The sequence below is a fragment of the Cervus elaphus genome, chromosome 7 (assembly GCF_910594005.1).
Source record: "Cervus elaphus chromosome 7, mCerEla1.1, whole genome shotgun sequence".
Taxonomy (NCBI): domain Eukaryota; kingdom Metazoa; phylum Chordata; class Mammalia; order Artiodactyla; family Cervidae; genus Cervus; species Cervus elaphus.
In genome coordinates this window covers 22,974,301-22,997,361 of record NC_057821.1, presented here as the reverse complement: position 1 = coordinate 22,997,361, position 23,061 = coordinate 22,974,301, and the positions used below count along the sequence as shown (strand labels likewise).

At 37.7% G+C, this 23,061-nt stretch overlaps 1 protein-coding gene across 1 annotated transcript; it reads left to right on the top strand.

Annotated features, from left to right (window-relative positions):
- Window positions 1-22,860, top strand: LOC122697177 (cysteine-rich secretory protein 3-like). Its single transcript, XM_043907695.1, has 8 exons — window positions 1-119; window positions 9,977-10,047; window positions 14,750-14,866; window positions 16,291-16,378; window positions 17,473-17,621; window positions 18,180-18,274; window positions 18,821-18,909; window positions 20,983-22,860. The coding sequence occupies exons 2-8, from the start codon at window positions 9,979-9,981 to the stop codon at window positions 21,108-21,110; spliced, it is 735 nt and encodes a 244-aa protein (XP_043763630.1). The 5' UTR covers window positions 1-119; window positions 9,977-9,978; the 3' UTR covers window positions 21,111-22,860.
- Window positions 22,861-23,061: the final 201 nt, after the last annotated feature.

Below are 23,061 nucleotides of genomic sequence, written 5' to 3'. Positions count from 1 at the left end.
AGAATTTGTCAGAACAGGAAATAGGTATAATGCATATATACCTCTCTAACGTCGTTCTCTCTACTTGTCTCCTTCCCACAGATAAAGCAGATAACTTCATCTTGCCCCGAAGACCAACAGTAAGTGCAAGATCTTTATTTTTAAAGTGAACATTTTATTGTGGCAAAATACTTAATGCCTTGTCAGTGAAAAAATAATACCTAGTAAATGACTCTGTGGTTTTCAAGTCTGTTGATAACCTTTATTGAGAGCAATGATCTTAAGTTATGCTATTGTTTTTAAGCTAAGAAAGTAACATATAGCTCTAATATTTTTTTAAAAGCAATTTTATCTAATGTAATAAATTAGTTTTTACCTATTATTACAAAATAAGCAATATAATTAATTCCTATGTCTGTGAATTTTGGAAACAATTACAGCAGAATTTCCTTTAATATAAAAATGAAAAACTATGGTTATATGTGTGTGCATACTTCCACAATAATATCTTAAGGAACACATTTGAGTCAGTTCTAATGAGGCGGATGAACCTAGAGCCTATTATACAGAGTGAAGTAAGTCAGAAAAAGAAAAGCAGAAGTTGTATATGAATGCATACATATGGAATCTAGAAAGATGGTACTGACGAACTTATTTGCAGGACAGCAATGGAGATGCAGATACAAAGAACAGATGGGAGAAGCAGAGGGAGGGAGAAATTGAAAGAGTAACATTGAAACACATACATTACCATATGTAAAATAGATAGCCAGTGGGAATTTGCTCTACTACACAGGGAGCTCAAACCGGTGCTCTGTGACACCCTAGAAGGGTGGGGAGGGGTGAGAGGTAGGAGGGAGCTTCAAGAGGGAAGGGATATAGATGTGTACCTATGGCTGATCATGTGGATGTATGGCAGAAACTAACACAATATTGTAAAACAATTATCCTCCAATTAAAATTTTTCATTAAATAAATTAATTGATTTTACTAATATTAACATATATGGACATTATATAATATAGACATTATTAAAATAAGTATGGGAAGCTATTGCTAATAGTTTTAAATCCACCAAAACAAAGTAATAGCACCCATCTTGAGACAAAAATATTCTAAAGATTACCAACCTAAGATAAAATATCCCCTATGAGATGCAGTCAAATAAAAAAAAAATTTAGAAACTTTCCCAACAAAAGTCAACCTTTTCAGGCATTTATGTTTATATAAGTGATGTAAATATAATATCAGTTGCATTTATTTTATATAAGGAGGCAATTTCTATATAAAACTTTATATTCCTTGCCAAATAAGAAGTGGTCCTGGGTAAGCAGATATCAAGAGACCACATACTTACCTCTGATGACCTGTGAGCAGGTATTCACTAAACAGAGGAAAGGTTTTACTTTGAAAACATTTTATATTAATGCGTTTCTCCCCTGTGGCTAAATGGCATGCAAGAAGCTTAGGGAAGACATGCTATTGTCAGAGAAGATTTCGTGGTCCCACTTCTCCTATTTAAAACCAAAACCTATATGACTCACACTCTGGAGAAGAATCAAAGGAAATTAAACTGATTTCAAGTTTCAAGCCTGCGAGCTACTCTACAATGATAGGGCTTCTGAATTGAGGTCAGATTTGTAAGAGGAAGAGATAAATTATGAGGAGGAGTGTCAGAACTCTTGAGTAATGTTTAAATCCCCACACTGCTAAGAATTCTAGTAATGTTTTTCAGTAAAGTCAAGTAAAGAGGAGAGAATTCATCTTTGGGAAGAAAAAATAATTGCTTTCTGGGAACTGTCAGTGTGGCTGTTGTTATTTAGATATCTTTGTAGATTTCTTACATGAGAAAGTCTAAAAGATTTGCAAACTCTCATAGGCTGCTTTCTGTCTCACATGTAAGTGGCGAGATAAAAGAATGTGTTATAACAAAGATTAAATATTACATTAAACTATATTTGAAAAATATTGCATCCTGTAGTTTTCTGAGGTCTTCCCTGGTGGCTCAGTTGGTAGTCTGCCTGCAATGCAGGAGACCTGGGTTCAATCCCTGTGTCGGGAAGATCCCCTGAAGAAGGAAATGGCAACCCACTCCAGTATTCTTGCCTGGAGAATTCCATGGACAGAGGAGCCTGGTGGGCTACAGTCTATGGCATCACAAAGAGTCGGACATTACTGAGTGACTAATACTTTCACTTCACATAGTTTTCTGAGCTGTGGTTAGGTATATAAATGTGTCTATAACTATTATGTACATATTATGTACACATGTGTTAATACTTTTAATGGCCTTGTTTTTCTAGTCCCCATAATTCTTTAAAACATTTCCATTCCCTTTTTTCAGGAGCAAGAGCTCTGAGCCCAAAATATCTAGTTTTATCCCCCAGTTCTGCTTGCAAGTTTATGGCACTTCATTATTGAATCTCTGATGCTGGGACTGCCCATCTATAAGCCAGGGTATTGAGTAGATTATTGTGAGTTTAAAGTGAGCCCATAAAGAAAAACCCAGTACTTCACAAGAAAGATGTGCGTGCATGCTCAGTTGTGTCCAACTCTTTAGCAACCCCATGTACTGCAGCCCCTCTGTCCATGGAATTTTCCAGGCAAAAATACTGGAACTGGAGTGGGTTGCCATTTCTTTCTCCAGGGAATCTTCCCAACCCAGGGATTGAACCCATGTCTCTTGCATCTCCTGCATTGGCAGGCAAATTCTTTACCACTGTGCCACCTGGGAAGTCACCATATAGTGGCATCATTATATATGGTTCACTTAGGGCAAGGGGCTTCCTGCCTCTTCACGATAGCCTATAGATTGCACAAGGTGGTACATAATTCAATAATTTTGGTTCATTTTCATGTTTATACTATCTTTATTTTGTCATATGGCAAAAATATACTAGAACAAACTTAATCCCAGCATCCTTTCCATTTGCTGCCACTCCTTAGGTTCGCCTTAGGAAGAAACAGCATAGAGAGGAAGTAGTTATACTAATTCATACTCACATAGCCCTAGGAGGTGGTATGAATGTAATAGCAATGTAGAATAATAACTGAGTGTCACATGTCTTTGCATCTGATGAAGGTTACGTTCCCCTGTTGCTATCTTGCTAATACGTGGCCCCAGGACAGGTGGCCAGTTCTGTTGCTACAGAATTTTGCAATCACGGGAAAGCAATGATTGTCTTGAGGCAAGAGCAAAAATTAAAAGGCTTGGCTATCACTATACACTCAGGCCAGCTACTGCCTCAGGATGCAGCCTCTTCCTCCACTTCACACCCATCACACACACAGACACACACACATCAACATATACACGCTAGAGGTCATGAGAGACTTACTTCTCCCCAGATTTTCTTCCTATCTTTTTGATATTTCTTGAAAGTCATGATTCTATTTTGCTTCTGTAATTCCTTCCATATCCATGTCAGAGTGAAAAAAGAAGCCTGCCTATTTTAGAAATAGAAACCTAAAAGTTTGCTTTGTAAATGGACCCTTTTATGAACTTTCTTCTTAGGATCAAAGCACATTCTCCTTAGTTTATACTTTGAAAATTCTTATTTCCACAAGATGGACTTTTAAGGTAATGTATGTTTGGATAATTTTTATAAATGTGCTTGTTATCTTCTAATAAGCAGTGATATCATGTCATTGGAGAAAACAATATTTTCTTTTTCAAGTGAGTGTTTCAAACTTAGCAAAGCACCTGACATCAAGCTGAGAAAGAAATAATATGTTACAGTTTAACTGTATTATATACATTTCACTTCAAAAAGACTTGTTCTGCTGTTAGTCATTAGATATTAGGGCTTCCCAGGTGGTGTTAGTGGTAAAGAACCCACCTGCCATTGCAGGAGATGTTAAGAGAGGCAGGTTCAACTCCTGAGTCAGGAAGATCCCCTGGAGAAGGGCATGGCAAACCCACTCCAGTATTCTTGCCTGGAGAATCCCCATGGACAGACAAACCTGGAGGGCTACAGTCCACAGGGTCACAAAGTCAGACATGACCGAAGCAACTTAGCATGCACACATAAACCATCAACACTTGGAATTAGAAATTTTTCAGATCCTGTATTTGGCTTTTCTCTAGTCACACTTAGGAGAGATGACTAATCACCTGAAAAGGAAAATGATGAAAAGCAGAAGGAAAATCATGTAAGGAAAGCTGCAATGACTTCTACATAGCAAAATCGCTTTTAAAGGGAAATGGGTGAAAAGGAATCTAAAGTTTGTTACGAAGGAAATAGCAGCTGAAACATATAACTACACACATTTAGAAATTGTCTACAAGCAAGCAGGTAACAGAAAGAGGCAGGTATTTTTCCTAATTCTTTTCATTGATTTCGGTGTGACTGTACCAAACATAATTGCAAATAAATCATATCTGATCTGTACCTGCTATTTAAGGAGGCCGCTGAAGAAGAGAGGTGGAATGAAGCTAAAAGCACTGGTCTTACAGTTGCTGGTGGACCTTTATTATGTTTACACCATCTGACATACTTACTTCCAGAGCCCTGTGCTATGCTGGATTTTTTCCTCTCCTTCTCCAAAAGCACCAGAATGGGTCACAGCGAAAGAAAAAGGAAACTTTTCCCTCCACTTTTGCACACTTTTGGAAAGGTTCAACAAGTTCATATTTTAGGTGCTTGAATCATGAGCTACCCTAATGATATGCTGAGGGTCAAGACAGTGGATGAGAATCATATTTTGTTAACTTGAATATGCCCAGTATATTCTAGCCTGCTGTCATGGGTAGTGTGCAAAACTTGATGACTGTCTGTTAAAGGAAAGAATAATAACTGAGTGTCACTGGCTTACAGAAAGAGAAGGACCCGTTTTTCTCTTTGGCTTGCAAATTCTCCTCGAGGCCCACTTGAGCCCATTGCCCAAGGAATGTATGTGTCCAGGGACACTAACCTAAGAAAGAGTCCTCCGGAGACTTAGCTTCTGAAGCTCCACCACTAAGCTTATAAAGAGGGAGCTGTCTTTAGCCATAAGGCATTTAAAAGAATGAAAATGGAAAAAAAATAAAATAAAAAAATAAAAGAATGAAAATGGTAGTCTGTCCTTTCCACACTCACGGCCAAATTATAGAAAAAAAAAGTCAAAAGTACATGAAAAAATTGAGAGAAATAAGATCTTGCAGGTGGGTCAGAGAAAATGAAAATATAATCAAAACTTTACATGGTAAGTTTTAAAGGCTCTCATCCAGTGGCAAGATCAGTGTTTTTGGAGTTAACTTGGGAGTTTCTTTGGGAAGAGGCACTTAGAAATGTTTTTGAAGGATATGGCTAGAATCCAGGGTTGAGGATTAATATAATTTAAGGCGTTAACAGCATATGATCAAAGGATAACTAAAGAAGCCTGGCTAGAATTAAGGAAAATTAAAAGAAAGATTATCTAATGAATGATGTCACAGGTTGGATCCTCTAAGAACAATATCTGAGAGATGGAAACTTTATCAGGAAATGCACTTGAGATCAATTCCTTTGGGAGGGAGTCGGGGGGAAGCAAAATTAGGCAAAGGTGTAATGTAGTCTCATTGGAGGCTTCAGCCATTCGACTACTTCTGAGTAGTTCAGAAGTTGGGATGATGTTTCAGAGTTGTCTCTACTTGGAGTGAAGAGGTCAGGCCTTTAAATCCCACATCTGACAGCCATAGGATGAGGGTGAATTAGGAAGGGATCATGACTGTGGGCCAGGAGGCTGCCTTCAGCAAAGCCAATCCCTGAAGAGCCTGATAGCTGAGAGATTTCTGCTGGGAGAGCAAGCATCCCAAATAATAATAAAAATAGTGATAATGCTAGGATGTGTGGGTATATGTTGATATTTTTTGTTTTCAGATTGCTTTGATGTTATTTCTCAAACATCACAAAATCCCTATGAGGTGACCCTATGTTACCATACTCTAACTTGATAAGTGAATATTTTCAATTTTATATAACTAGTTAAAGATGAGCTGGGTAAAACAGTATCACAACTTATGATAAACATAAAACAAAATCCCAGGCTTGTCAACACTTACGGTGCTCTCTTTCCTTCATGACAATACCAGGTACCAAAGTTTAGGTTTGCTCAGTAAAGGGCCAGGTATCCCTGAAAAATAAAAATGGCTCTTTTTAATATTAAATTTATGTATCTGCTTTATACAGAAATAAGTTCATTTCTCTTTCCCTATTTTTCCTTTTCTGTCTTTATATTTTCATTCCTTTCACCCACCTCTTCCTTTTGCCCACCTAAAATCTAAACAAAATCAACCTTTTTATATTGCCGTGAGTGAAATTTTAGTGGTATAGAAGAGCTTAAAATTTCAAGACACTGTAGAAACACTTCTATAATTTGTATCCTTCATAGAACTCTTATAGAAATAAGCTATCAGTTTTGTGATTTCCAATCCAATTACATTCTTTCTCATTCTAGTTATTAAACAGACAAAAATGCTTCATTAAAATGCCAACAAAGTGCTCTATTATTTCAACAAATTTACATAAATGAGGGTTATTATAATGGCCTAAGTTTTGGAATCAAGAAGGATATCCTAAGAAAATATTATTTGCACTCTCCAAGTCTTAGAAGTTTTATAATATTTGAAAGACAACAGAAAATGATTGACTTAATTGTTAATATTTCTATTTTTTTCTAATTTTCTCAAATGTGTTCAGTCATTTATTGGCTATTTATCAGCTGCAAAAAGATTTATATTAATAGTAATGTAGGACTATTTCTGTCAAGGCAGAATGCTTGACATTCTTACCCAGAACTCCACGCCCCACCAAAAGTATGACACTGTTTAGTGGGAAGTGGTTATTGAGGTTAAAAAAAATCCCAAGTATCCTCAGTCTGGTGATGAGTCTGTCAGAAGATTACTTAACATCTCTGTGCCTCATTTCTTCACTCACAGAGACATCATAATGCCTAAACCATTAGCTTCAATAGGTGGCAAAAGAGCAACAAGACAATAAACTGACAAAAGTCAGAGGCACTTTTCCAAGAGTGCCTTCACAATAATTACTTGAATTACAGTAATATAGAGTGGTTCAGACAGTAAAGAATCCTCCTGCAATGCAGGAGACCCAGGTTTGATCCCTGGGCCTAGAAGATCCTCTGGAGAAGGGGGTGGCTACCCACTCCAGTATTCTTGCCCGGAGAGTTTCATGGACAGAGGAGCTTGGCAGGCTACAGTTCACGGGGTGGCAAAAAGAGCCAAACATGACTAAGCAACTAAGACTTTCACACTTTTCACGTCACAGACTCATTATAGAAAATGCAGAGAAGAAAATAACACCCTATCACATGAGGATGAATTCATTCTTTTGTTTTTTGCTTAATTTTATTTCCTGTTTGCCTAGCTTTTTAGCTGATCATTTATTTTATAAGAGAATAGTATGAGGTTCTATTTTTGCTGCGGTCCTCCAGGTGAATCATAATGTCTGCATTCCCAAACTCCTGAGCATCAAGGTCCCCAATATCACTATGCAATACAATTTCTTCTGTTACCCTATATGAAAACTAGTCCCAGGACTTCCCTACTGGTCAACGGCTAAGACTCAGTGCTCTCAACACAGGGGACCAGGTTCAGTCCCTGGTCAGGAAACTAGATGCCACAGGCCACAACCAGGAGTTTGCATGCTGCAACTAAGACCCAGAACAGGCAAATAAATAAATATTAGGGGAAAAAACTGACCCCAAAGAAACCCCATAGAGCTTTGGTCATCTATTCATGAGAAAAGCCAAGGTACATTGCAATATGGATGATGAGTGGCAGTCAGTAAACGGTTAACATAGATATGCAGCTTCAGATTTCCAATGACTACATGTTATGGGCCTTGGAATGCACTTGAATGTAATCTGACCCTCAATATACATGAGAAATATACATATTAGTCTGCTGTGGCTGCTATTACAAAATACCACAGATTGGGTGGCTTGAGCAACAGAAATTTATTTTCTCACAGTTCTCACCTGAGACCAAGGTGCCAGGATGGTTAGTTTCTGGTGAGACTTCTCCTCCTGACTTGCAGACATCCACCTTCATGGTGCCCTCACATGGGCTTGTCTCTGGGTTCGTGGAGACAAGAGAGACAGACAGAGACAGAGAGAGGTCTTGAACGTCTCTTCTGAACTGAACACTAATTCTGTGAATTAGAACACATTCTTATAACCTTGTTTAATTTTAATTACTTATTTAGGGGCCCTGATATATCATAGTCACACTGGGGGCTTAGAGCTTCAATATATAAATTTTGGAAGGGCCCATACTTTTTCACAGAATGCTAAGCACCTCCCATGTATCATTTGGTATTCCACTTTTTTAAAAAAAAAACTTAACTTCGAAATATAAACATTTTCCTTGTTACAAAATCATCATAAAATAACTTTTATGTCTAATATGCTTAAGCAAGAGGATGTGTTTGAATTTATTTAGACATTTTACCCCTGTGATATTGAATATTTAATTCATTACAATATTTTACCTTTATAAATATTAATGTGATGAAAAAATATGCCTAAAGCTTTACCAGTGTATATTATTATTTCCTGGGGATTCCAAGAAGTTGAAGTAGTGAGGCAAATGATGTGACTATATTAAGGGTGTTCATAGGATTGGGTTGGTATTAATAATACCTTGAAATGTGAGAACTGTACCTTCTGTTTTTAGATCCAGAAAGAGAATGTTGCCTTTTTGGGATTTAAGGCATTGTAATAAAGAGAAGGATTTGAATGGGAATGAATGGGGACACTGGGCTGAGTTGAAGAGAGCTGCTGAAATTACCAAAGAAAAGCATTTACTCCTCAGTGGGTTTACCTAGGGCTCTAGGAAACGCGAGCATCTGAGCCAGATCTCTGACAGGAAAGTAGTGGCACACGTTCACTGGTAATTTGAGGAGGTGTTAATTGGGCTTATAAAGGATTGAGCAAGGTGTAAGGAAAACAGCAAGGGCTAGTTGTTCTTTTTTTTTTTAATGTCCTCTCCCTCCTGAAACTGCTGAACCTCCCACCCACCTCCCTTCCCGTCCCACCCCTCCAGGCTGTTGCAGAGCCCCAGTTTGAGTTCCCTGAGTCATATTGCAAATTCCCACTGGCTATGTATTTACACATGGTAATGCATGTTTCCATGTTACCCTCCATACAGTCCACCCTCTCCCTCCTCCTCCTCCCCAGCCCCTGCCGTGTCCACAAGTCTGTTCTCTATGTCTGTGTCTCCACTGTGCGCGTTGTGCTAAGTCACTTCAGTCGTGTCCGATCCTTTGAGACCCCATAGATGGTAGTTCACCAGGCCCCTCTGTCCATGGGATTCTCCAGGCAAGAGTACTGCAGTGGGTTGCCATGCCCTCCTCCAGGTTGTCTCCATTGCTGCCTGCCCTGCAAATAATTTCCTACAGACCATCTTTCTAGATTCCATATATATATGTGTGTGTTATTTTATCACAGTTGGGCAATGTGAAGAAGCCATTCCTAGCACCTGGAGGATAGTTATATGGAAAAGCTGTGGAACTAGGGCAGAATTGGACTTCCCTTGTGGCTCAGTGATGAAGAATCCGCCTGCCAATGTAGGAGACACGGGTTGGATCCCTGGGTCGGGAAGATGCTCTGGAGAAAGAAACAGCAACCCACTCCAATATTCTTGCCTGAGAAATCCTATGGGCAGAGGAGCCTGGCGGGCTACAGCCCGTGGGGCCACCAGGGTCAGATACAACTTAGCAACACCAACAACAGGGTAGAATTGAGTTATTTATCAACATTCACAGGTGACCTTCAAGGGCTTCAATGCAGTGCTTCTGTTTGTTCTTTACTGTCCCCACTGGAGGCTCAGGTCTGGGGCCAAATCCATTATCATTCTATTGACTCCTGGTGACACATCCTCTTTTTTTCATGAGTTAATGAATCTGGTGTTACTGAGATCCTTACTTTGTGTGTTCGATTTTCCCCTGTGTTCCTCAGAAGTTCATGCACTAAACATTCCAATGCCGGTCTTTGTTCCCTTGTTTTGTTTTCCCAGCAATGGCATTATTCACGGTGGTTTTGTTCCTGGCGGCTGTGTGGCTTCCGTTCTTTCCTGCAAAGGGACAGGTATGGTCAAGGGTAAAAATCCTTTCACAACAACTCATGCAACTTTGAGGGATCAATGTTTGAAAGTAAAAGAAGACCAGAGTATCTGGTACATCGCAAAGTACTTCTCAGTTGCTCACTGTGCTTAAGTCTAAGGCTGTGGCAAGCAATATGGTAGCGTCTAGCCACGCGAGGATATGGAACACTGGAAATATGGATAGTGTGAGTTGAGACCTGCATAAATACAATATAGTATGATTTAGTGTGAAAAAAAGGAGGTAAAAATCTCCTTAATAATTTTAATATTGATCACATAATAAACATTGTAATAATTTCCCCAAGTGGTATATATTATACTTAACAATTTAATATGCTTATTTTTTCTTTTTTTAAATTAAAATTGTATGTGATGCCTTAATTATATTTCTTATGACAGCACTGGTTTGTGGATTTAAAAGCTAATGATACTTCTCCTGTCCCAAGATCTTTTCTGATTTACTTTTATTTAATACATTTCAATGTGACTCCCACAGAAAATTAGTACATATTTATATGATCTCAAATTAGCAAAACTTCTTCCCACACATCACCACATTTAATTTTCATAACTACCCTGTGAGAATAATTCTATCTATACTTTAAATTAAAAGGCAAGAAAATTTACTAAAGATATTAAGTATTTTGATTTTGCCCATAATTTTACAATTAGTATATGTTAGGTAAGATGTTCTAATTATTTCTAATATGCTACTTTACTTCACTTTAGTAATCTCCCAAACAGGATCAGTCATGTTCTCCAATAATCTTCAATGATGCCCATATAAGGTGTCGACCTTCTGATCAGAGAACCTCTGAATGTGAGGAGCTTTGATCACTGCTGTCTGTTCCCACACCCTCCTTTGACTCTGGGCACACAAGATTAGCTAGGACTCCTCAGACCACAGGTTTCTGACATTGCATTTAACCTCATTTGGCATTTACAAATATAGCTATTGTGTTACCATAATCAAAATTTCAATCCAAATACAATATATTCATCAGCCAGGGTTTCACTGAAGTAGTTCACTGCATTCCCAATTTCTTTCCTGAAGATTCTTTCCATGGTCTTTTCTGTCCCCTGTTACATGTCCAGTCCATCTCCCAGTCTTTATTTATAAAAGTATTTAAAAGGGAGACATCATTTGGGTCGTTTGCACCAGTAAATGTCTCTTGATCAGATACTCTACACCCCTCTGCCCAGAGCATCTTCTCCAGATGCCTAGAAAACACAATTTATCTTTCAATATCCCAGTCCAGACCATATTTTGTGAAATCTTTTCTAAGCTCAGTCAAGGAGAATTAATCCCTCCTTCCTTTATATCTAGTAGATCCCCTCCTATCATTTCAGTTATCAGGTTATAATTATCTATTTATGTCATACTGCTTATCCAATATAAACTCTTTAAGGATAAATAGATACCACCTTTTATCCATTGTACTCTCAACACTTTTCATATCACCTGTCACTTAACAAAAACTTTATCGATGCTCATTTTTAAGACAAACAAACAAAAGACATGTCTTCTTCAATAGAATTTATCTACAAAGCAAGATAGGGTAAGAAGCAGGAAATAATGACTTTTCAGAAACCAAATTTTGGTACACTTTGAAATGAAACTACATTTTTCAGAGTCAAAAGGACATATCCAGGGAGCTATTTTACAATTTGATTGTATTTAGGTTAGTGCAAAAGTAATTGTGGTTTTGCATTGTTGAACTTTGCTATTTGATATTGGAATACATTCTTAAATAAATATGGTTAAGTACACATCATTTTAATATGCATTTATCATTTTTTTTTTTTTGCTAATGACATTGTTTGCTGTTTATTTTGTGTTTATTTTAGACTAGGGAAATTATGTTAGACAAAAAGCAAATTTGGGCAATTTTCCTATCTGAGTTCAGAATGGGTTGGAAAGCAATGGAGGTAACTCTCATCATCAACAATGCATTTAGCTCAGGAACTGCTAAGAATGTACAGTGCAGTGATGGTTCAAGAAGTTTTGCAAAGGAGACAGGAGTCTTGACGATGAGGAGCACAGTGGCCAGCCATCAGAAGTTGATTGACCAAATGAGAGAATCATCAAAGCTGATCCTCTTAAAACTACATGAGAATTTGCCAAAGGACTCAACACTGACCCGTCTATGGTCATTTAGCATTTGAAGCAAATTGCAAAGATGAAAAAGCTCAGTTAATGGGTGCCTCTTGAGCTGACTGAAAATAAAAAATATCATCGTTTTGAAGTGTTATCTTCTCTTATTCTATGCAACAACAACAAACCATTTCTTAATAGAATTGTGACATGCAAAAAAAGTGGATTTTATACGACAACTGGCAATGACCAGCTCGGTGGTTGGACTGAGAAGACGCTCCAAAGCACTTCCCAAAACCGAACTTGCACCCCAAAAAGGTCATGGTCACTGTCTGGTGGTCTGCTGACTATCTGATACACTGGTGCTGCTGCTGCTAAGTCGCTTCAGTCATGTCCGACTCTGTGCGACTGCATAGACGGCAGCCCACCAGGCTCCCCCGTCCCTGGGATTCTCCAGGCAAGAATGCTGGAGTGGGTTGCCATTTCCTTCTCCAATGCATGAAAGTGAAAAGTGAAAGTGAAGCCGCTCAGTCGTGTCCGACTGTTAGCTACCCCGTGGACGGCAGCCTACCAGGCTCCTCCATCCATGGGGTTTTCCAGGCAAGAGTACTGGAGTGGGGTTGCCATTGCCTTCTCCCATCTGATACACTACAGCTTTCTGAATCCCAGCAAAACCATTACATCTGAGAAGTATGCTCAGCAAATCGATAAGATGTACTGAAAACTGCAACACCTGCAGCTGACACTGGTCAACAGAAAGGACCCAATTCTTCTCCACAACAACACATGACCGCACGTTGCACTACCAACACCTCAAAAGTTGAACAAATTGGGCTAGGAAGTTTTGCCCCATCTGCCATAGTCACCTGACCTATCATCAACCAACTACAATTTCAAGCATCAAGACAACTTTTTTTTTCAGGGAAAATTCTTCTGCCACCAGAAAGAGGCAGAAAATGCTTTCCAAGGGTTCATTGAATCCCGAAGAAAGTATTTTTATGCTACAGGAATAAACAAACTTATTTCTTGTTGGCAAAAATGTGTTGATTGCAATGGTTCCTATTTTGGTTAATAAAGATGTGTTTGAGCCTAGTTATAATGACTTAAAATTCACAGTCCAAAACCACAGTTACTTTTATACAGAGATTGGCCACAACTGGTATTTCACATCGGCATCCTTGCTAATTTAGGAATCGATAGCTGGGAAAGCACCCAGTCTGGGAGTACCACGCATTCAGTATTGGTCCCTGTCTTTAGGAATATACAAACAGGCAGGAGAAATGGACACATAATGAGATTGTGGCAATAAAGTGTGGTGAGACCCATGTTCACAGTATTTGTGGAACTTTGAGGAGACTTAGCACTGGGGGAGGGAGAGAATAACTTATCCCAGGGTGTCAGGGAAAATCAACAAAAGGCCCTGTCTGGGCTTAATGCTTACAAAATTTTGCTCACGTACATATAACATCAGACTCTTCTGTAAATTTAAGTCACCAAATTGCTCAGACTTTCTGAGAACTATTCACACACCCTACTCTACCTCCAGACTCAAGCCTCCCCAACATACATGCAAAGATACACCAAAAATATCAGTACCAAATTAATACCCTGTTAATTATATTTCTGTTACTAAAAGGAACAAAGTCAGCAATAGCTCATTAATTGGAATGGCATTGCTCCCTCCAAATTGTTTTGGAGATTTTTTTTATAATATTGTTAAACTGTCTTTTGAGAGACCCCATAAAGTCTGTCATATAATAGGTAGAATTATTTACTGAAGTATTGAGGGCACTTGGACTCCGCCTAAACATGCTTTCTCTAAATACACACAGCGTGTCAGTTCAAGGTTCCCCGAACATCTAAAACAAGGGTTCCCAGCCTCCAGGATCTAATGCCTGATGATCTGAGGTGGAGCTGATATAATAACAATAGAAATAAAGTGCACAATAAAGGTAATACGCTTGAATCATCCTGAAACCATCTCCTACCCTCCAGGTCCATGGAAAAGTTGTTTTCCAGGAAACCGGTCCCTGGTACCAAAAAGGTTGGGGACCACTGTTCTTAAAGGATCCACCTACCTCTACCCTTATCACACCCTTTCTGCAGCCTGATTGAGGGTGAACGAGAATGTTTAATGGCTCCAATCTTGTAACTTTGTCATTGTGTTTTCATTCATATGTCTAGAAAACTCACACTGAGATGTCTCTTCATTCTAGAAAGTGGCATTTATAGCCTCGGAGGTGTTTTTATTTTTTGGCTGGCCCACGCAATTTATGGAATCTTAGTTCCCTGACCAGTGATCGAACCTGTGCCCCCTGAAACAGAAGCAGAGAGTCACTGGACCACCAGGGAATTTTCATCGAGGCATTTTTAATCATCACGGCATGAATTACAGCCCGACTTTTAAAATTCAACACTATTTCTTTCTTTCTTAAAAATTATAGTTTGGGCTCAGATTCATTGGCAGTGCTTAATAATACTGACTTGAACTGAACTTGTCTGAAAATAATTTTTCTCTTAAATTAACTTATGCATTCTTCTATGCAATTTCAAAACTTTTAAAAACAAATCCTAATCTGACTTTCCTTCAGGATCTACGTTTTGCTGATTTGTCAACCACCCTGACAAAAGTCCAAACTGAGATTGTCAACAAACATAATGACCTAAGGAGAGGAGTCTCTCCACCTCCCAGTAACATGCTGAAGATGGTAAGAAGCAGTCACATAAAAAAAAGTGGCTTGAGCAGGCTGTGGTAAGAGCTGGCACCTAGTAAATTACATCTCTTAAGGACTGTTCGGCTTCGGAAGTTCTGTCTCTGCCTTGTTATTTCATTTGAGCTGTGTTATGGACAGGGAAGAAATTCTTCTTTTAAATTCCGCATACTATTTTTTGCTTAAAAATCATACTCCTCCTTCTATATTCTATTCACTAGAATAGTTTAATCTGTCAGAATCTATACTCTACCATGCCTATTTCAGAGTTTACCATCTTTGAAAGTGGAATTTCTCCTCCCAGAAAGAAAAATGCATATACATACATACATATACAATCAGTATGAAGTTTCAGGGTGTCCATGGAACCCCTGAAGCCTCTCCATGAACCTGGCTGCTGAGGTTAGTATGTGCCTTCTGACCTTAATAAGCTGACTTTTAGATACTTTCACTAGGCTTTCTCTGTTGTTTTTGATAAAAACAGCTGTCTCATCACTTCTCTGGCCTACGCGCTCGCTTCCTTCTAGTTCCTCTCTGTACAGTCGTAACTGTGATACCATCACCCACACCATCCTCATGATTAATGTCCACTCCACCTGGGCTGGAATTTATGACCTAGACCTTTTCTAGAAGATATGTTGCTAGTAGGAGAAATCCAAGTTTTGTTGACTTTAAGGAAGAGAACATAAAAATATCTTACCACTGCAAATGTTACCACTCCATCCCCCAAAAAATGGCCAAACATCTTCTCAGGTGCCTTATTGCCACTCAGAAAGGGCCTTTGCAAGTGAGGGGCCTTCATTAGCTCATTGTCTCATTAGTCTCCTAAATTTTGCTTTATTATAGTGAAGCAACTTGTCTAGTTTTAAGTGCTATTTAAATTGTGGGGGGCAGAATTAAAAGCAAATCTTTAGATATCAGTGCGAGATGCCTTTCTGCTCAGTATTTCTTCTAACTTAGGTTATTCGGGTTATTACCTTTTGATCTAGGGTAAATAACAGCCCACTTTTCTAGGTACAGTACTGAAGGCCACATGTCTCCCAGGTGTACTTACTAAAAAAAGAAAAGGAACTAAGAGTGAAGTATGCCAGCTCAGCACTATAGGAAAAATAATCTCAACACCTCCATGAGTTGATCAATATTTAGAAAGGATCATTGCTAAAAACTGAGGTGTGTCTACTGTGCCATCAAAAATAGACCATTAACTCTCTTAGATTTTTTGATTACTTAGGGCAGGTGTATGATTTTGTGGAACAGAAAAAGACACGTGAAAAAGATACCCCTGACTGTCATGATAAGCAGAAGGTGCATATAGAGAAATTTTGTACTCATATAGAATAGTCCACTATTCTAATAATAAAGCTTATGCTCCTTTGTAATTTAAGTCATTGAGTGCATCTTTTTTTCTCTTCTTGTTTTAGCAATGGAACAGCAAGGCAGCAGAAAACGCCCAAAATTGGGCAAACAAGTGCGTTTTCAAACACAGTAAGAGAGAGGATAGAATAGTAGGTATGTAATTTAATATATTTGTTGAGTCCATGAACGAACAAGACCACAAGGGCTATTTTTGACCTTATGTTAAGAAAGCTTTGTGAATAAATGTTGCTTCTAATGCTGCCTTTTTCAATTTAAAAACTGTCTGCAGCAGAAAGAACTCTGAGAAGTATCACATTGTGCTTATTGCGTGTTTTATATTTTACAAAAACACTCACACAATATTGTATTTGTGCCTCTTAACCATCCCCTAAATAAAGCAGTCATGAGTCATCTCTTCCTCTATTTTATAGAATAGAAAACTGTCAGAGAGAAAACAGTTGTGATTTTAAACCTATTATTATTTGTATTTATAACATGTTTGATTATATAATTTTTGATGACAGAATGTCAAGTCTTTTGTATATCCTGGGTGCCTGCCATACAATCATTACAATATAGATTAAAAAATAGCCTGTTAGACATGACTTCTGCATCAAGAAACATAGAAATAATGAGATAAAACTTGAAAAATACATTAAGATATATATTGGAAAATATCTTGAAATATTTGTTGTGCTACAAGGCACTTCTTTCCTTATTCTTTGAGAATTTGGCCTGTGATGCTCTTACTTGCTTATTAAGGGGAGACTCATAATCTTTGAAAACATTGTCTCTTCTAGGACCATTTGCTTCACATTGGGGTTTTTAATTAAAGGCTGAGTGCTAGCTTTTTTTCAAAGTTCATACAGAATAACAATCATAAACATTTATTTAGGGTCTTATGTATAAAACAATCTTTGATGAATGTGGTGGGCAAGGTCAGAGAGAAATTCAGTTAGTCTCTGCCTTTACCATACAAAGCAGAGTGTGCGTTAACACATACACTCAAGAAAAATTTAAAGTGTAAACAAATGAATCTAGGGAGAGCAAATACTAAAGAAAAAAAAACTTGATGTACTCAAAATTGTGCACGTTGAGGCCATTCTTAAGGTATTAAGCACATCTGACTTCTTTCCAGCTTATAGTTGATGAGAAACTCCCCCATGGATTAACAGCTATGAGTGCTACAAAGAATAGGGACTCTGCATTTTTATGGCTTTCCCCATGAATGATCTGTTCCTTCTCAGGTACAAGGAAGTGTGGCGAGAATCTTTTTATGTCAAGTTACCCTTCTACATGGTCTAACGCAATCCAAAACTGGTATGATGAGGTCCATGATTTTGCTTTTGGAGTAGGGCCGAAGAGTCCCCAAGCAGTAGTCGGACATTTCACCCAGGTAAGGGGAACAGATAAAAACATTCTGACATCAGTACTTTAAAAAGGAGGCTTCTCCAAATTTTGACTGATTCCAATGTTGAACTGAAAGGAAGATCTCAAATGGGTAAAGAGTAGTTTTACTATGTTGTGGGTATTTCAGCCGTGAGCTGTCATTTGTCAAAAGCCTGCACACCTTGAATGGGGAAATATACCCTGTATTTTTCTTACAGTCTAAATGGATTAAATAGTGAATGTACATGGAAATGTAGTATTTTAAAAGATTTTTAGGGAATTTCCTGGCAGTCCAACAGTTAGAACTCAGCACTTATACTACCATGGCCTGGCTTCAATCCCTGGATGGGGAACAAAGATCCTGTAAGCTGCATGGAGTGGCCAAAATAAAATAAAAATAAAAGGTCTGTACTTCTACTCAATAATTTAACTAAATATATTCATAAGGTATGCAGAAACACAATATATCAGTAACTTTTTTTTCGGTTTTGTATTTCTTATTATAGTTTTTAAAATATATTTTCTTCTCTAATGTACTCTCCTATTTTCACTTATGTGCTCATAGGTTGTTTGGTATTCATCTTTCCTTATTGGATGTGGAGTTGCCTACTGTCCCAAACAAAGTCTAAAGTACCTCTATGTTTGCCAATACTGTCCTGCGTAAGTATGTACTTTCAAGTTTGTCGTCAATACATAATGCCATCAGCAATCGAGTATTTTAACATTGTTATCTAATGGACAAGCCAGACTTTTAAAAAAGAATTTTTCAATAGCAGGGAGGAGGAATAAAAGTTTAGAAGAGTTTTTTTTAAATTTGAGGCACAACCAATTTCTCCCTGTCTCTCGATGGGATATGTTTACCTCTTGTCAGCATGTGGGGGTGCACAGCCTTACCAATTCCATCAAGTTTACTATGAGGTAAAAACTGTTACCACACTGAAATGCACTCTGTAGATTTTAGAGCCTATTATTAGCCCATTTCTGCTCAGGCTGTTAGACTAGGGTCAAGAATGAAAGTGCACATGTGAATTATTCTTACTTTGCATTGCGATCTGAGTACACTTGGGGAATGTCAGTTTTTCAGTCTTGACATGATTTAAAACACTGAAAGATATTTAGGCCCATATGATGATGGATGCTTCCCTTGGAGCGTAAATTAAACTTGAAAAATGAAAAATGCTTGACATTTTGTATTTCAAATTTCAGTGGCAATATTGTTGGCAAACAACATGTCCCTTACCAACGGGGAACACCCTGTGGCAGCTGCCCCAATCACTGTGACAACGGACTATGCAGTAAGTTTGAAACCATTAACTTGTTAATATAATAAAATGACCTGACGTGGCTAAGGATTAGAAAATATTCTGAATATAACCAACTTAAGCGATGCCTTCCTCCAAAAGGCAAAATTAAAATTATTCAACAGAGTGCCTTTAAGCAAAAAGTTTACACTGTTGAGAATTCTTACTTGCAATGAAGTCTGTTATTGTACATAACCTCAAGAAACATCTACCACCAATGTATATCTGTAGCTATGTTAAACCCGTGACACATTGGCATATCTGAAAAACTTTCTGTGGAAATTAATCATTGTAACTGAATATGAACTTTCTTTCCATCAAAGTTAATGCCATTAGAGCAAAGATGGAACTTTAAAAAGAGAAATATGTACAAATATAAAGATGTGATACCACAGAATATGACTTAACCTGGACAGGCATATTGAAAATTATAATTCTTTATATGTTAATGAGTTCATCATACTAAATCCCTCATTTTTCCCATAGGGTAATTTAATCATCAAATTTAGTTTAATGAACACTTGCACTTTTGTCTGCTAATAACTTTTATATATTTTTTAAATGTCAATCAAATCTGCTTATACTGTTTATTAGCTCACAGAAACTTCAAAAATATCTTAGCAAAAGGAGTGAAATTAATGTCATATAATGTCTTATCTGTGTTGTTGTTAATAGAAGTACAGCATTGGTGTTTTTGTTTAGTTGGCATATGTTATTAAAATTATTATGAACAATGCAATTAACCCGTCAACTGAAATTTCTACCTTTTAAATGCATTCACCTAACTGAATTATAGCACTCACTCTGGCAGAATTGCTCAGCCATAATTCAGAATACTGATGATATCAAAGCTTTGTATAAATTAAATACAGAAGGAAATAATTACACCTGGGCTGAATACTATTTGTTGAGGAGCTCAGAATTTATCCTAGTAGTAATGAGCAACCAATTGAAAGATTTCAAATGGAAGAATGATGAAATCAGAATTGTGTTTTACAAAAAGCTCCTGGCAATAGCATACAGAAACAATTGGATTGGAATCCAGCTTGGAGACTGTTGAAAAACATGGGTTTAAAAACAAATATTTTTACTGCATGAGGGCAAAATGAATGAAGAGAAATGGACCGTGATAAGAAATAGGAAGAATGTAGGAGAGCCAGTGTTTCTTACCTGTGCTTGTTGCACGCTGATGAAAAATACGGGGAAAACATCGTTAATCAACTATACTTCAGTTTAAAAAGAAAGAGAGAGAAACTAGAAATATAGAAGGGAATGAGTTCAGGTTAATTCCTAGTGCCTGGTTTAAATTATGCCACTTCTCTGAGTCTGGGTGAAAGGAGGGGAGAGTTGGGAAGCAATACTATAAAACTGCCAAGCTTGTAGGTAGGATAATGTACCTGGCTTGAGATGTGTTCAGTCTGTGGCCGCTGAGGGACATGTGAATGGAAATGCCCAACAATCATGGTGTAATTTCCTTTTGTTTTTGCATTTTTGCACCCACATCTTCTTAAATGATTTCTTATTCCTTAAAGAAAGACTAGTAGTATTAGAGCCTACAGCAACAGAGTCCAATATACCTTTTTGCATTCAAGGAAATGTTAAATAATTATACTGTCTCTTAAAGTAGCCCTTGGCCACATTGGTTATTGAGAACTTGGAATGTAACTAGTATCACTGAGGACCCAAAATTTTAATTTTATTTTATTTTAATTCAATTAGGTTTAAATGTAAGCAATCACCTGTCTAGTGCTGATCATTTTGGACAGTGCAGTTCTAGACAGATTCATTTAAATTCATCGTACTCTGTTTTCTGAGGAAGGAAAAGAGGCCGATTCATTTTAGAAACATTTCAAAAGATTAGAATTTTAAAATAAATGGTGAGTTAATCAATTAGTTTGACTAAGAGATCATATGTGTCCCTCAAGCTATGAAATGCTCATCACAGTGTAATGATGCCAACATGTTTGCTCAATTTTCTCTTTCTCACTCACATTGAGTTTACTGTTTGTGTTGCTGCTATGGAAGAAAATGATAATGAAGTGATTACTCTCTTTGCTTTTATTCCAGCCAATAGCTGTGAGTATGAAGATACCTATTCTAACTGTCCATCTTTAAAGAAAACATGGACCTGTGCCTCTGATTTTGTGAAGACCAATTGCAAGGCTGCCTGCAACTGTGAAGGCAAAATTTATTAAATTCCCAGTACTGACCAAGCAGGGTTACATGATGGAAGGCTGCATCATCTACTCAGATTTGATATTTACTAACAAGGAAATCACGGACATGTTAGCTACAAATTTGATTTCAAGTAGTAAAGGGTCTTTTTCTCCTGGATCTGCTTTTTATTTTACAGAATTTTTTTTCATACAAAAAAAAATTTATTGTAACCTAATCTATGATAACAACTTTGGATTTTGATGTAAATGGGGTGATGTAAATTTAATTGAATTTAATCAAGTTGAAGATTCTGAAAGCTGTATTCTCTTACAAATATTATCACTAGAAATTTGAACTGAAATTGAGAACCATGTATAAAATAAACAAGCTGCAAGGATATTTTGTATGGCACAGGGCATGTAGCAAATATTCTATAGTAACTATAAGTGAAGTATAACCTTTAAAATTTGCAAATCACTATATTGTACACCTGAAACACATAATATTACACATCAATTATTCCTCAAAAAAGCCTGAGGAGGAGGGAAAGAGTTATATCAGAAAACTTGGGAGCCCCAAGGCCTGGGAGCTGGGACAGAGGAAGCTCTGATTTAGAACTTTTCAGCTCCTACAGGCAATGTCCAGACCAGCTCGCCTGCCAGCCTAGGGGTGTTCTCCCAGCTCCAAGGCTTCCCACTTCTCCTCCATCCCTTAAAACCTGGCTTGGGGCCCTTGGCTGGAGGGTGACCCCATGCTGGGGACGTGCTAAGTCAAAAAAAAAGAAAGAAATTGAGAATCATATTTCTAGAACAAGATGCATGGAAAGGTCAGAATGTAATATCATTGTCTCATGAATCCTGAACTCCTCATTCCCAGTCCCACTTTATAGCTAAACATCTTCAAAGATACATATGCTATCTTTAATTCTTCCTCTTCCCACTAATGTCTCCCATTTTTACAGTTAAATTCAAATCATTCTTCCTAAGGTAGCCTCCATCTTCATTTTGCCAAAATCAGTGAAGACTTTTGGGTCTTCATCTGCATAAACTGTACAGTAGAATATGACCACACCTTCCTTTTTAAGTCTCTCTTCTTTTAGACAAATCTTCCTTAAAGAAAAATTCAAAATAATATATTTTGAATATACCTCTTCCTTCAGGAGGTAGAACTCTGATCGCTCGCTATTGAGTCTGTGCAGAACTTAGGGACTCGCTTCCAAAGCAGAAGGTATGAACAGTGGAGAAATCTGGCAAATAACGTCTTAACTAAGTGATCAAAATTCCACATCATTCCTGACTCAGTAATGAACCATGTGGATTCACATACCACCATATATGATATAATTAGAAGAGATATCACTTCTGAGGTGCTCTTTGCAACCCCAGTCTTATTATGCAATAAAACATCAAGCAAACCTAAATAGAAAATACCCTGATCACGACTCCTCAAAGCTGTCAAAATCATGAGCAATAAGGAAATTCTGAGAAAACATTACAGACCAGAGGAGAATAAGGAAACAGAACAACTAAATACAATGTGGTACCTTGGATCAGATCCTGGAACAGAAGGAGGACATTAATGGAAAATTGATGAAATGTGGAAAGGATCCAGGGTATTTTTAACAACAGTGGTGATTTCTTAGTCTTGATCAATGTACCAGAGAGATGTAAGATATCAATAATATGGGAAGCTGTAACTAGGTAGAGTGTGTATGGGAATTCTCTGTACTATATTAGCTGAATTTCTGTAAACCTAAAAATACTCCAAAATAAAAACGTTAGTTCCTCAGTCGTGTCAAACTCTTTGCGACCCCATGGACTGTAGCCTGTCCATGGGATTCTCCAGACAAGCTCCTCTGTCCATGGGATTCTCCAGACAAGAATACTGGAGTGGGTAGCCATTCCCTTCTGCAGGGGATCTTCACGACCCAGAGACTGAACATGAGTCTCCTATATTGCAGGCAGATTCTTGGCTATCTGAACCCTAATA